This window comes from Apus apus, chromosome 4, assembly GCF_020740795.1.
Source record: "Apus apus isolate bApuApu2 chromosome 4, bApuApu2.pri.cur, whole genome shotgun sequence".
Classification (NCBI taxonomy): Eukaryota; Metazoa; Chordata; class Aves; order Apodiformes; family Apodidae; genus Apus; species Apus apus.
In genome coordinates this window covers 17268211-17282801 of record NC_067285.1, presented here as the reverse complement: position 1 = coordinate 17282801, position 14591 = coordinate 17268211, and the positions used below count along the sequence as shown (strand labels likewise).

The following is a 14591-nucleotide window of genomic DNA, read 5'->3' as shown; positions in this document are numbered from 1 at the left end:
AATCACAGTCTTTCAACTGAGATTGCCTCCTGCCAGTCTGTGATCGTTCCATTTGTGCTCCATTTTTTGCACATACAATGTGTCTAGGTGTGTTTCACATGTCAAACTGTTCACAGATGACATTAAGGAATTCTGACATGAAAAATTTGAGAGGGAAAGTTAGGATCAGTAATTGGATGTTTCTTTTGTTGCTTGTGGCTTATGGTAATGGTATGTTTTGTAAGCCTTATCTTGTTAGAGTTGTTTTTTTATGGAAACCTTTGGCATTTTGTAGTACTCCTGCAGCACGGTGCTGAACCAACTATCCGGAACACAGATGGAAGAACAGCTTTGGATTTAGCAGACCCATCTGCAAAAGCAGTGCTGACTGGTAAGTGATAATCTTTAGATTACATTATTACTAGTAACAGTCAAATTAATGTAATGCAATGTTTTGTTTTTTTCTTTCTGATATGACTTTAACTTCTCTCTGTTTTATAATTCTAAATAGAAATTCCCATATGGCTTTCATAATCTCAGTCATGGGATGTGTTCTGGATAAATAGTTTATTTTGCTAGTTTAGTAAAGGACTGTCAAATTTTTAGCACTTCTGTCCTATTAAATTTTGGATGAGGAGTAGTACTAAACTTCATGTATGTATGTATTTAACAGCTAAAAAACTCCTTTTTGTCTTCTAGGTGAATACAAGAAAGATGAGCTCTTAGAAAGCGCCAGGTATGCGTTTGGAAGATACCGGAAATTTAGTTATATTTTTTTATAATTGTCTGGGGGCTTGTATGTACTTTAATATGTGTATAGGCTTTTGATCTGGTATGTCATCTAGATGATAAGCTTTGGCTGTTATCTGTGAATAAAGTTGCAAAAATAATTATGTAAATGCATTTTTGCTTTCCCTTTAATGTTGAAAGTACAGCAGTAAATGTATAACTTCAGAACAGATGTACTGAACATTATAGCAAAGAAAAATATAAAAAGACAATAAGCTACTAAAAACTGGAATAAAAAGAGTTTTGCCCATTTTGTATCTTGTTTTTCAGAAGTGGAAACGAAGAAAAGATGATGTCTCTTCTTACACCATTAAATGTTAACTGTCATGCAAGTGATGGCAGAAAGGTATTGTTTAAAAACCTGAATCAGTTCACTTTTACATGTTTCACAGCTATTGTTTGACCAGTTTTTAAGATTGTTAAATGTAAAATGTATCAATTTTCTTCACTATATATGGGGAAATCAGATTGCACCTCTCTAGCAGCTAGCTGATTTTTCATGGAATCTTGTTGTCAGAGTTGGAAGGGACCTCTGGAGATCATCTAATCGAACTCTCCCACTAAATTTCTGTTTGTTTTTTATCTTAAAAGGTCTATGTAGTTATTTCAATCTAGGAACAATAAACAAACACCTTTTCATTTGGAACTTCTGATTGACCTTCATATCTGCAGTGAAAAAGAAGAAGTTTTTTCATAGATAGACACAGGCCCTTTATTTGCTGTACACCTTAGGCAAGTTATTGCTGCTGTTTCAGGAACAAGCTGTTCATCTCTAGAAGTATTGGTAAAGAGCTGCTTGAAAAAGTGTTCAAAATCTCCATTCTGAAAATACTGATAGTCTTCTGGGTTCAGTCCCTAGGCTACCAAAGGTTCAGGTGATTGAGGTAATCAAATGTTGGCATCCTTGTGTTCTCATTAAGTATTTGTACTCTTTCACTTAAGTTTTGTTGAAAATTAGGTTCCCTGTTTAAGTCTTTGTCGTAAGATACTGGGATCTCCAAAATACGTATGCATCTCTGTTCTCTCATCTTCTAGTTACAAGACTTATCCTCCTGGAACTGTACAAACCCATTTCAGTTGATGAGTTTGTAAATGTAGAGGACAAGATTTCACTAATTTGTAGCTCTGCTGGTGGTGCTGCTGATGTGTATGCTTGAGTTTGCTAGAAAAGATCATAGAGCAGTTACTGACTGTTCTGTAGCTGGTGAGAATTTAGAAGAGAAAATTTTCTCCCACACCCCAGTAACTAACTGCACTCACAGGTGTGGATAATCCATCTCTGTTGATAATTTCTAAACTTTATCTACTGATAGGCAGGGAGACCTCTTTATAATTTAGCACTTACTGTTTCTAATGGCCATCTTATTTCCTCTCTCACATGGGACATAATAAAAGACAACACTGGACTGTTGGATTGTTGCAGGAGTCAACAATCTATTAAGAGGGCCTTTGTTGCCAGGATGTGATGGAGTAAATTCAGGATTTGTGATTATGATGATGGTGGAAGTAGTTAGTAAACAATGAATATAGTTAACAAATGTTTGATTCAGGCACTTTTTTTAAGGTTGCCCCTATTTGAAGAACTTCAGTAATTAATACTGTTAACAAGTTTTGAAAAATATTAATATAAAATTAACCCTTGATTTTGTGTTACTGATTTTACTTCCATATCCTGTCGTTTCAGTCTACTCCTTTACATTTAGCAGCTGGGTATAACCGTGTAAAAATAGTCCAGCTTTTACTGCAACATGGGGCTGATGTACATGCTAAGGATAAAGGGTAGGTTCATTTTTCCTTTTTTTCAGAATAAACAGGTTTGTTAAAAATTGCAGTGAAGGAATTAATAGTAATACTATTTTAAAATAATTTCTATCTTGAGGCTGTTATTCTGTCTTTAGCCTTTCTGTTATGACAAAACTGGAAACTGTACAGGCTTAAGATTTGTGAATCAGTAGAATCTAAACTGAGCTGACCATAGAACATGCTGCCTTTCAGGTATCACTAGCCAAATTATTATCTCTTGTTTAATAAAATACATTCATAACCACTTACAAGTCAGGAAATATTTAGATCACTGAATCAATTTTCTTTCTACATGTAAGTTTCTGTGCTGCTTTTTGCAAAGAATGTGATAAAAATTGAAGATCTCTTTCCCAGAGATTTTATTTGGACTGCATGTTCAAGCTTTTGCTTCTTATGTCAGGAAATGTGTTGAAATATAGACATGCTAAGTTTGTTACATAAAACATAATACAAATTCTATTTTTTAAATGTGTACTTATGTACATAAAATATTATGGAAAGCAAACTCTTATTCCTCCTCATTCCTAGGATCACTTCTGACCTCCATAAATAACTGCCAGATCAAACAGCTTTAACTGTCCACTTGGGGTTGGAATTAACTTTTGTTATTTCTCCCTTACTAGCCCACAGTGACAGAATTCACTTAGGGCAATTTCTCACTTGCTCCTGAGACCACTGAGTTTGAAAGGGTTTAAATCTGGCTTTAAAACCTCTGTAGCTCTACTGTTACTGTAGAATATTGTACAGTCACTTAAACATCAGCCAGTAAGACATTCAGTTTCCAAGGGCAAGTATTATCTTACAGCAGTGTTCCTGTGACAAAGAAAATAATTGCTGTCACTCTGGAAAATCCTCTGCAAGCGGTTCTTTCTGATTAGGGATCCTAGTCTGAGCAGAACCATTTCATTTGCAGTAAAATGGTGCCATTGATTTCTCATATTCTGATTATTTTAAATGTTTCTTATCCTGAAAAATGCTGATGGGATATTCTGGGTTCTTCTCTAGCTTTTTATTTCCCCTCAACTTCATTTAAATATCTCTGATACTATTTTTGTAAATGGAAAAAGTGCAACATAGTACCATAAGCAATGCTATAGATGCATTTGGAATTTAAGTGTGTGCTAATATAATCATGCTTGTCCTTTCTCTCCTATGTAGAGATTTGGTGCCACTTCACAATGCCTGTTCCTATGGTCATTATGAAGTAACAGAGCTTCTAGTAAAGGTTGGTCTTTAAAGAGATTAAATTGCATAGGATCAAATAAGAATAGCTTTAATAGACTTTAAAAACTTAAAGAATGGTAGATTGCTTTTGCTCTACATGTTAGTAAATTATTATTAAACTGGAGCTGCAGAGGCTTCTGCTTGCAGGAAAGCTTTTTCTGTTTTTAACACACTGTGCTCCAAAGCTGAATATTTTTGAACACCAAGTAAGTACTTCTTATCTCAACCTTCCTACCATCACCCAAAAAAGCCCACAAAGAAAAAAAAAAAAAAACCCACTAAGCAGTACTGTGACTTTGACAATAGAAAAATATTTCAAAAGACAGTATTAAGAGGTTTTTGGAAAGTATGATGGTAAAGCCCATACATGTTTTAAGAGTAGTCAGTCTTTTGAAATAGTGAACTACACAACATCAATTCTGGCCCTGAATTGTAGCCTTCACCCCAAAGAAAGAAAAATATGTCAATATTCCTAACGTAAGCGAACTCTTAGAACTGAAGTGGCTTCTCTGGATTATGTTAATCTTGAAGATAAAGTATGATGTGTATTAAAGTAGTGACTTGAAGATGTGGCCTACAAAAATCGGAGAGTGTTGTCCACCAAGGGACTTTTGAACTGTGCCCATTCTTAACTGCTACAGCAAATCATGATCATTGTAACAGCAGGGGGTGATCTGATAGGTAGCTGGATGTTTGAATGCACAGGGTTTAGCTGCTCTTGTTCTATCCTGTATAACTCAGTGCTGACTAATTCCATGTGTCTTTCTATTTGTTTAGCAAAAATTACTGAAGTAATATAAATTGTAGTAAGTATAAGTAGTCAAGATTATTTTATTTTTTTTTACTCCAGAGGCCAATTGTAAAGTGAATCCTCACAGTTGCAGTACTAGACAAAAAAGAACACTCTTGCCTAGACTCTGCTGTGTGTCTTTACTGTTAAGCTAGAGTTGTATTCCCTGTTAGATTTCTTCTGCAGTGAATCTTGAATTATTTTTTGCAAAGCACTACAGCTTTAAAAGGAGCAATGGGAAAGAGCCTGTCTTGTCAGACTTGCTTACAGACAGAACTCAAGGTGCATACAGAATGTTACTGGAGGAGAATTACACAGATACTAAATATTACTTGCAGAACCTTGTACTTAAATGTTTTGAAGTCAACTTTAAGGGCTTGTCTCCTAGATAGCTTGGCATTCATATCTTGGGGGTATTTACAGAACAGGTATTTATCTTAATGCAGTCCTTCACTCTAGACTTCTAGAGCAACAAGAAACAGGAGCTTGTTCAAAGGTAATTTAGAATATATGAACTAGGTTTTTTCTCAGATTTGACCTGTAGCAGGTCAAACTACTCTCCTTTTAGAGATGCCGGAGAAAGCCTGAAACTAGCCTGCCTTGGGCTTCTTTGAGTGTACATGTGAGACAGCAGAGTATTAAAAACTGCAGTGTGCTGAAATGTTGTGTTGAAAATTGATGTCTTGAGAATGTCTTGAATACATAGGAACGTTGATTTTAATAGTATTATTTTAACAGTCTACTGCCTTTAAGCTAATATTGGAAGTCTTTTCTAATGATCTGGTTTTGATATTGCATCTTTTTTACCCCTTTCAAGCATGGAGCATGTGTGAATGCAATGGATCTGTGGCAGTTCACCCCTCTGCATGAAGCAGCTTCTAAGAACAGGGTGGAAGTATGTTCTCTTTTGTTAAGTTATGGTGCTGACCCAACACTGTTGAACTGTCACAACAAAAGCACCATTGATTTGGCTCCAACACCCCAATTAAAAGAACGATTAGCATGTGAGTATAAAGTGAGATCAGTTCTACAGATTTAAATGTGTACTTAGGTCCTTTAGCCAGTGACCTGCCAGAAATGAGATTTGGAAAATACTGGGACTTTCCAAGCAGTTGTGCAATGTTGGACAGTACATTTCACTGTTGAGAATTTGCGATTGCTAGATTTTCTGAATGTAGGCATTTAAAATAATTTTGTTGTTAGTTCTATAGTCATATGGTTGTGATGGGTTTTGTAGCTGGTTTTGCTGGAATACATGCTTTCCCTCATGACCTTGCCAGTGCATTTTTATTATCTATACTTGCTCTTGTCATTGCATCAAGATTTTTGAAATACTCATTTTTATTCCATTGTGTATTGCTTGAAGAAGAGAAAAAAACATGTTTAGAATGCTGAATATGTTTTGACTATGCCACGATTGCTGAAAGTTCAAATAAATTTATGGAAGGCATTGATTTCTGTCCAGCAAACTTAAGGAGTTGAGAACAAGGCCCTCAGGTTTTGTCCTTGAGCAGTCAAACAATAACTTTCTGCCATATGTATAAAAATTGCCAGTAAATACTACACCAGACTTCGTGTTAGCATCCGGAAATGTTTTTTCAAAGACAGGTCAGAAGTAGAGATGTATATATGCTTTAATTGGTACATACGCAAATACTGAAACCTAGAACTGTGGTTGGTGAAATAGATCTTGTTCAGCCAGTTTGGATGTTTCTGGCTTTGGTTTAGAAACAAAGTGCATTCCTTGTAGTGTTTTGACTTAGCTAACAAGTTCTGTCAAGTGAAGTAAAAGCTTAAGTCTGAGTTGCAGATGTCTTCGCCATGGTCTGCTAAATAAAGGTAGTGTTTTTATCTAACTGAAATAAACAATCCTCTTGAACATTCTTACTCAAGAAAGAGTGTAACCTTCTGTTATGTATTTCTTTTTAAAGATGAATTCAAAGGTCACTCACTGCTACAGGCTGCAAGAGAATCAGATGTAGCTCGTATAAAGAAACATCTTTCTTTGGAGACAGTGAACTTCAAGCATCCTCAAACGCATGAAACAGCATTGGTAATATTTCAGGAGTTATTAATTATTTTACATATATTATAGCTGACCTAAACATACTAGGTAATACTTTAGAACTAAGAATTTTATTGTCAAACAGTATAATTCAGACCAAGCTGGAATATCCTGTGTCTAGTTAAACAAATAACATTGATAAGTATTTTTGTTCTTGAAGTTAATGACAAGACTAATCTAAATTGCCTGTTTAATCTAGGTTGTCTGAATTACAGTTTTTCTGTAGAATAGTTTTAAGCAACAGCAAGCTGCATATGTTAGCTTTGTTTGTAAAGCTTGAAGATTGCCAGCAGTTACTGGAAAGAGCTCTGGAAAATACCAGAGTGAATTCAAAAGGCCATGTGGAATCTTCTGAATTAATAAGCTTTATACGTTTGTTTTGGTTTTTTTCTGTTACCTTTGCACACAAGCAGCTCTTAACTGCCAGCTACTCAGCAAGCAATAAAACCTGTATGTTGCTAGCTAGGTTTTAATGTTACAATTTTGAATGTTCTTAGCACTGTGCTGCCGCTTCTCCGTATCCAAAGAGAAAACAAGTGTGTGAATTGCTGCTGAGAAAAGGAGCCAACATCAATGAAAAAACAAAAGAGTGAGTGGTTACAAATGAACACTCCTGAGGGCTGTTTAGAAGGTTTTGGAAGGTTTTTCAAAATACATTCTGAATTTATTATTTTTTTTTTTTTCCAAAGCTTCTTGACTCCTCTGCATGTGGCATCAGAAAAGGCTCATAATGATGTCATTGAAGTAGTTGTGAAACATGAAGCTAAGGTATGTTTTGTGCAACAAAAATCACACTGAAGGCAAAATATTAAATTATAACACAATGCTTAGTTCAAATTTCCACAAAAGCATAAATGGAAAAGGGGTACTCTCTGTAATACTTGAATCCTCCAAGCTACAAGTTTAATCTCTCTCATGGAAATTTGATTACAGCCTGACTGCTGTGAAATTACCAAAACAATGATGAAAAATAGAGGAAAAATACGGAAGACAAGTAACCTTTGAGTGCAGTTTTAAATTGTTAAATGCACCTTGACTGAAAAACATAGAAAGTCCTCAGTCTGAAAAACCACAATAAGTGAATGCAGGTAAAAGCTGTTCTACATGTTGGCACTGAGGACTTGTGTTGCCATGAGCAAAATAATTGCTGCCTTCTGTATGTGGTAAAATTGCTGTAACTATTTACACTGAAATATTCACATGCCTATAAAAGGGGGCTATTCTTCCTTAGTAACTGTAGTCATATGAACTGCTTTTATTTAAATTTTGTCTTTTGAAATGTCATGACCTTTGGAAATACGCTAAATACTTCTAAAATTCTCTCTGTCAGCAATTAAAACAGCTTCGATATTAACTTTTGATGGTGGTATCTATTGTCTGTGTTATTTTTAGGTTAATGCATTAGATAATCTTGGCCAGACCTCTCTTCATAGAGCAGCACATTGTGGTCATCTTCAGACCTGCAGGTTGCTGTTGAGTTCTGGATGTGATCCTTCCATTGTCTCTCTGCAGGGCTTTACAGCCTTACAAATGGGGACTGAAAGTGTTCAACAACTTCTTCAAGGTACAATTGATTTATTGAATATACACATCTGAAGTAGTGTGGTGCTTCATTTTACTTGCTGTTTCAAGTGCTGTCAAGAAATAATAGTGAACACAAGCATGTGCGCACACACAGCAAAGGAAAACTTAGTTTCTACAAAAGACAGTGCTGGGTTGTGCAGTTATTATTCCATAACCACATACCTCCTCTAGGTGTAGTTGTAGTTAACAGTATCCTTTACTGTCTAGTACTCAGCTACACAGATTGTCAGAGATGGTCAGAATTTTTCATAGGATAGCCACCTGGAATCATTTTGGAAAAATGCTGATGTAGGAACATGGAAAACTTGTAAGTAGAAAATTACTTTCAGAAGCAAAAAATGGCTGCTTTGCATTTGTGAGCAGAGGCAACAGGGTACATAGATTTTTCAAGAGTAAGCTTTGGACATCATCACATGGGTAAGCTTCTTGATATAGTCTGAAACTGCAAAAAGAATGCTTAGCTGGTTCCACCGTGCTTCAAAATAGGAAACATGTAGCTAAAGGCAACTTTGCAAACACTGTTAGAGCTAATAGCTACAGTTTTAGGTACTAAGAAAAGAAAAACTTGTCTATGATGGGTTTAATTTTTTAAGCTAAATCATTGGAATACTCAAATTATTTCTTGTCTCAACAAATTCCTTCAACTACACACGCTTACCTGTGATGCAACCTCATTTATTTTGCAGAAGGTATCCCATTAGGAAATTCCGATGCAGATCGACAGTTGCTGGAGGCTGCAAAGGCTGGAGACGTGGATACTGTAAAAGTAAGCTTAAACTTGTCCTAAAAATAAGAGGGAATTATATCCCAAACTAATTTGTCAAAGCAAACAATCAGCCCTTCACTGACTGCTTTAGAGTTGTGATCCCTGTTCTAAAACCTTTGTATTGCAGAAATACTACAGACAGCAAAATACAATGTTCACCATCTCCAGAATTTTGTCTTCTATAGAAAACATATATAAGCTATCACATGTGTAAATGTGGGAGGAGGGAGTGTTTAATTATTGGGTGGGGAACACACACAATCTGGGAAAAGTAAAGGTTTTATGTAAAAATAAATTAAGAAATAAACGTTGTTTATAATTAAAACAATTTTTCAAAATTATATGTGTGTAACGTTTTATGACTGCAGTAAAAGTGTATCAGCATTATAGTGATGTATGTTTTGCTTTGGGAATTTCACAGAAACTATGTACAGTTCAGAGTGTGAACTGCAGAGATATTGAAGGACGTCAGTCTACACCTCTTCATTTTGCAGCTGGATATAACAGGGTGTCTGTTGTTGAGTATCTTCTTCAGCATGGAGCGGATGTACATGCAAAAGATAAGGGGTAAATACTCAAATGTGTCTTTTCCTGGCAATTGTAAATGCCTGTATCTGTCAACTTCTGAATTGTGCTGGCTAATAAGTATTCAATCTTTCTTCAGCTATTGAGTTGTTTTTATTTTCATGGAAAGTTGTGTTAGAATGAAGATGTTCAGAATATTCACAGAAGCATTTTGCAATACTTGAAACTAGAAAATCAATAATTTCTCTGGCCCTGTGTTTTTAATTCTTTTCAGTGCCACTGCTGATTGCATTTTTATCACTTTGGCAGTATATGCTCCTGCTGTATTAGACTGTTGTGGAAAATTAAAACAAATCATATGCATTGTGTTTTAAGTTTATATAACTTTGTGAAGAAAGACCCAGTATTTAAAGAGTTTTTCTCTTATTTTATTTGTTTCCAGAGGACTTGTCCCTTTACATAATGCTTGCTCATATGGTCACTATGAAGTGGCAGAACTTCTGGTTAAACATGGTGCAGTTGTCAATGTAGCTGACTTGTGGAAATTCACTCCTTTGCATGAAGCTGCAGCAAAAGGAAAATATGAGATTTGCAAACTCCTGTTACAGGTATTACATATGCTGGAGAGAGGTCACTTTCTTTTCTTTCTTATTCTGTCTAAAATGTGATTGGACTGTTTTGAGAAATTTATTTGTATTTTGTGGTTTCTAAATGATTGTCACTAGCTCCTAATAGTACCCTTTTACTGAAGATAGTTATCTTTTCCTTTCTCACACAGTAAATGGAAGGCTCTCTGAAGGATTCTAATGTGTCCGAATATTTGCTCAGTAAGGCATAAGATACTACGTGGTTTATTCTGCTTACATACTTACCACCTGTTTTTGATGTGCACAGCATGGAGCTGACCCTACAAAGAAAAACCGAGATGGAAATACTCCTCTAGACCTTGTTAAAGATGGTGATACTGATATTCAGGACCTACTGAGGGGAGATGCAGCCCTGCTAGATGCTGCGAAGAAAGGTTGTTTGGCCCGAGTCAAAAAGCTGTGTTCACCAGACAATGTCAACTGTCGGGACACGCAAGGACGGCACTCAACACCACTACATTTAGCAGGTCAGTGCTTAATTAACTAGTTTGATCAGACTTATTGGTTACTTTGTTGCTGAACTTTCTATGTGTAAGAAAGCTTAAAGTGTAGTCTCAAGGTAGAGGATTCCGTATTTTATCTTTCAAAAATAATTTGTATTTTATGCATGTTAATTTTATGTTCCTCTCCTAAGCTGTTTAATGACTTTAATATCCTATTCTCTTTAGCCAAAGAGGATCTTTTATCGTTTACTGACAGAGGTTTTAAAACCAAATATTCTTTAAATAGGGTGAGAAAGTCTTCACTAATAGATAGTATGCTGTCATCACTGGGACTGACATCTTTCAAGTAATTTAAGTGAATTATTACTTCTCTAAAGCTTGTTCAGGATGGATTTTTTTAATACGTTCTATTTATTCTGTCCTTCTGCAACCTTCCAGCTGGTTACAACAATTTGGAGGTTGCAGAGTATCTGTTACAGCATGGAGCAGATGTGAATGCACAGGATAAAGGAGGTTTGATTCCTCTGCATAATGCGGCATCTTATGGGGTAAATATATAAAACTTTGAGGCTTTTTTTTTTTTAAGATAAATTAATACAGGTGATACGTTTCATTGACAGCATTTTGAACCAATACTCTGTAGAAAGCTTTCACCATTGAGTTGTAAAGTAGTCTGATTTGTAAGATGAAAAAAAAAATGTTAGTCAGCTCATTGTACAGGTGAAGACTTGAATCATGGTTGGAGTTTACAAAGTTTTCTGAATATGAACATTCAGCCAGCAGCCTGAAAGGTGTTCCATAAAAGAAATTTCCTTACCTGTGCCAGTCAAATTTTATCAGCAGGATCTGGTTTTCACTTACTTGGTTGGTGTTGAGACACTAATTGTTTTTGTGGATCTCCTGAATCTTTGTACTTGGATCAGGTCTTTTGTCAAAACAGTTGGAGTGCTTTCCAATCTGGAAGTTCAAATCCACAATTTTTTCCTTCAGATTCCCCTGTATTTGGGATTCTGTTATAGTCTGTCCTTTTTTCACAAGTGAAGAAATCTTAACTTTTTAATGGTATGTTACAGGTGAGGAATAAAACACCTTGTTTTAATACTTCTTAAAATCATAATTAGAAAGTAAATGTATTCTGAGAAAATTCAGAATGAGGATTACAGAGAAGTATGATTAATAGTTCTGAGTTAGTTTAATATACTGCAGTACCTTGAAAATTAACAGGTGTTTTTATTTCCCAGCATGTTGATGTAGCAGCTTTACTTATAAAGTATAATGCATGTGTGAATGCTACGGACAAATGGGCTTTCACACCTCTGCATGAAGCAGCCCAGAAAGGAAGGACACAGCTTTGTGCCTTGTTACTGGCGCATGGGGCTGATCCTACTCTGAAGAACCAAGAAGGACAAACGCCATTGGACCTGGTCACTGTAAGTGATGGAGCTCTTCTTGGGAAATCCATGCTTACCTGCAACTTTTGTGGCAGCTTATCTAAAAATTATCCTTTAAAAAAAAAATAATAATAGAGCAACTTTTGCAAATTTTAAAATACTGTGGTTTCCCTAATGTTTATACATGCTGGTAAGCTGTCAGTAGAGACTTCATAAACCTTGGCTAAATATTTTCTCACTTCTTATTTCCAGATGGAGTGGGGAAAAAAAAAACACCAACAAAAATAATTCATGCTTATAATTTGGTACTTACAGTTTGACTAATACAAAAATCATGGCAATAAAATGTTAACAGACTTTGTAGCAACATAAATTTAGGAAACTAGCGGGCTGTTAAGTTTTTGGGTGATCTGTAAGTTTATAGCACAATGCAGAGTTCGCTCAGAGTAATTATTTTGTTTCATAAATTCCAGTTGCCATTAGAAGCTTTTGTTCATTTGTCCTAGAAAATAAATTCTGTTTAACTGACCCTGAAGCATTCAGAAATATTTAATTTTTTTTTTCATCTTATTACAGTTTTTATTTATAAACATTTTATACTTTCATGGATGCTGTTGGCATAAAAGGCCATTTGTAAACTGCATTGTAAAATGCGTGTTTTCCAATATTCATTTATTTAATTTGCAGTATGCTTAAGAAGTCTGGAATAATGATAATGTGTTCCAGGAAAAAAACTTGTGTAAAAGTGTTCCTCTATTTAATAAGTGTTCTGCTATTTAGGCAGATGATGTCAGCGCATTATTGACCGCAGCGATGCCTCCTTCCGCCTTACCGACTTGCTACAAGCCTCAGGTTATAAGTGTGTCTCAGACTACAGGTTCTACAGCTGATTCCCTGTCTTCTGTACCATCCAGTCCATCCAGTTTATCTGCTGCAAGTAGTCTTGACAACCTGTCTGGTAGTTTTTCTGAACTTCCTTCTGTTGTTGGTACAAACAGTTCAGAGGGAGCTACTGTTCTGGAGAAGAAAGAAGGTAAGGCTTTTTCAGTTAGGAATGGGTAACATTTTCTGCTGTATGGTAAAAGGACCACACAAATGTGAAGTTTCCCAGACATGCACGTAGCTACTATGACATATATGCAGTATCTTTATTACTTATAATGTCATTAACTAGGAACAGAAGTCTAAAAGTCTTGTAGTGTAAGATTTTAGTACTTTCCTCTTACAGAATCTTCAAACTGTTCCCTCTTTTAGCAGCTCGGAATCAAAATGGTGAATTTTGTTTTAAAATAACTCCTATGAAATTTGGCTCCATGACACAGGATTTTACTACAGAATTTTATCTATTTTCTAGGAGGCTATTCTTATATTAGATATCTTCCAACGGTTACTTCTGCATTTTAGTTCTCAAAATATTTTCTCTTTGATAATGCACTTCTGGTAGCTAGTTAGTTGCTTGTTTTGTGGAAGCATAAAGACTGCTCATGACAGGGGTAGAAATGTAAGAGCAGTAGATTAAGTAGTAGCTGCCACTGGTTAATGATACAGGTACTTACCTTCAGAAGACCAGGAACAGACACAGTATGAGATGTGTATCCCTTATTTTACAATGCACGTATTAATTTTCATTGTGAGTTTTTCTTGCCCAATTTCAGGTGTAGATTTTAGCATAAATCAGTTTGTGCGGAACCTTGGCCTTGAACATCTAATTGACATTTTTGAAAGAGAACAGGTAAGTATCTATATTTATTTCCAGATGCACAGCTAGAAAGCAAGGAAACAAATACTCACTAATTAGAATAACTTAATCAGACAGATTTAAAATTATTAAATATCAAAATAAGTGGAGTGAAGGAAAGAAGTGTAACTGTGGATTTTCAAAATGGATATGTAATATACATACATATTAAAATACATGTATATGTAAAAAAACAGGGACAGTGATGGCTATATCAGTTTGAGAGTGTAGGTGTATCAGTGGTAGAGATGGTGGACTAAATAAGTAGTCAGTGTTGATGAGTAAATTTCTGATTTTACTTCTGTTAGCTTGAATACATCCAAAAGTTTGTATTTCTCAATCAGAAATGTGATCCTTGCAAGCAATATAACTACATTATTGTAGTTTGTATCATATTTATTTAAAGAAAAAAATGTAGAGAAAACAGTTGAATAAAACTACAGTATGAGAATTACACACTAAAGTCTCCAGTGTTCATGTTCTTTACACACTTGCTTTTTATCTCAACTACTGTGAGTTGTATTTTCACTGTCATTGGCAGCTGTTCTAGTCTGTTATGTTGTACAGAAAATGGTGTTGCTTTCTTTATAGATAACACTGGATGTTTTGGTTGAAATGGGACACAAAGAATTGAAGGAAATTGGAATTAATGCTTATGGCCATAGGCATAAAATCATTAAAGGAGTTGAAAGACTAATTTCTGGACAGCAAGGTATATACTTGTTTCAAGTTATGTAACACTGCCTTTAAAGAATCAATATTTATAAATGCTTCAGATTATTCCAAATTGTATCTTGTTAAAAATTATGTATAATAAAATTTGTCCTAGAAAATGGCACTTCAGATT

General features: G+C 35.2%; 1 protein-coding gene across 32 annotated transcripts in view; it reads left to right on the top strand.

The window, feature by feature from the left end:
* Positions 1–14591, top strand: part of TNKS2 (tankyrase 2) — a 90542-nt gene that overhangs the window by 67520 nt on the left and 8431 nt on the right. For all 32 annotated transcript variants that reach the window (XM_051618152.1, XM_051618148.1, XM_051618143.1 and 29 more), the window contains 19 exons: positions 275–370; positions 679–715; positions 1039–1114; positions 2453–2547; positions 3730–3796; positions 5403–5589; positions 6517–6638; positions 7148–7239; positions 7340–7418; positions 8043–8214; positions 8921–9000; positions 9422–9567; positions 9968–10133; positions 10420–10639; positions 11054–11163; positions 11857–12045; positions 12787–13039; positions 13662–13738; positions 14336–14456. In XM_051618152.1, the coding sequence (XP_051474112.1) occupies positions 275–370; positions 679–715; positions 1039–1114; positions 2453–2547; positions 3730–3796; positions 5403–5589; positions 6517–6638; positions 7148–7239; positions 7340–7418; positions 8043–8214; positions 8921–9000; positions 9422–9567; positions 9968–10133; positions 10420–10639; positions 11054–11163; positions 11857–12045; positions 12787–13039; positions 13662–13738; positions 14336–14456 (2385 nt within the window). The remainder of the gene's footprint in view (positions 1–274; positions 371–678; positions 716–1038; positions 1115–2452; positions 2548–3729; positions 3797–5402; positions 5590–6516; positions 6639–7147; positions 7240–7339; positions 7419–8042; positions 8215–8920; positions 9001–9421; positions 9568–9967; positions 10134–10419; positions 10640–11053; positions 11164–11856; positions 12046–12786; positions 13040–13661; positions 13739–14335; positions 14457–14591) is intronic.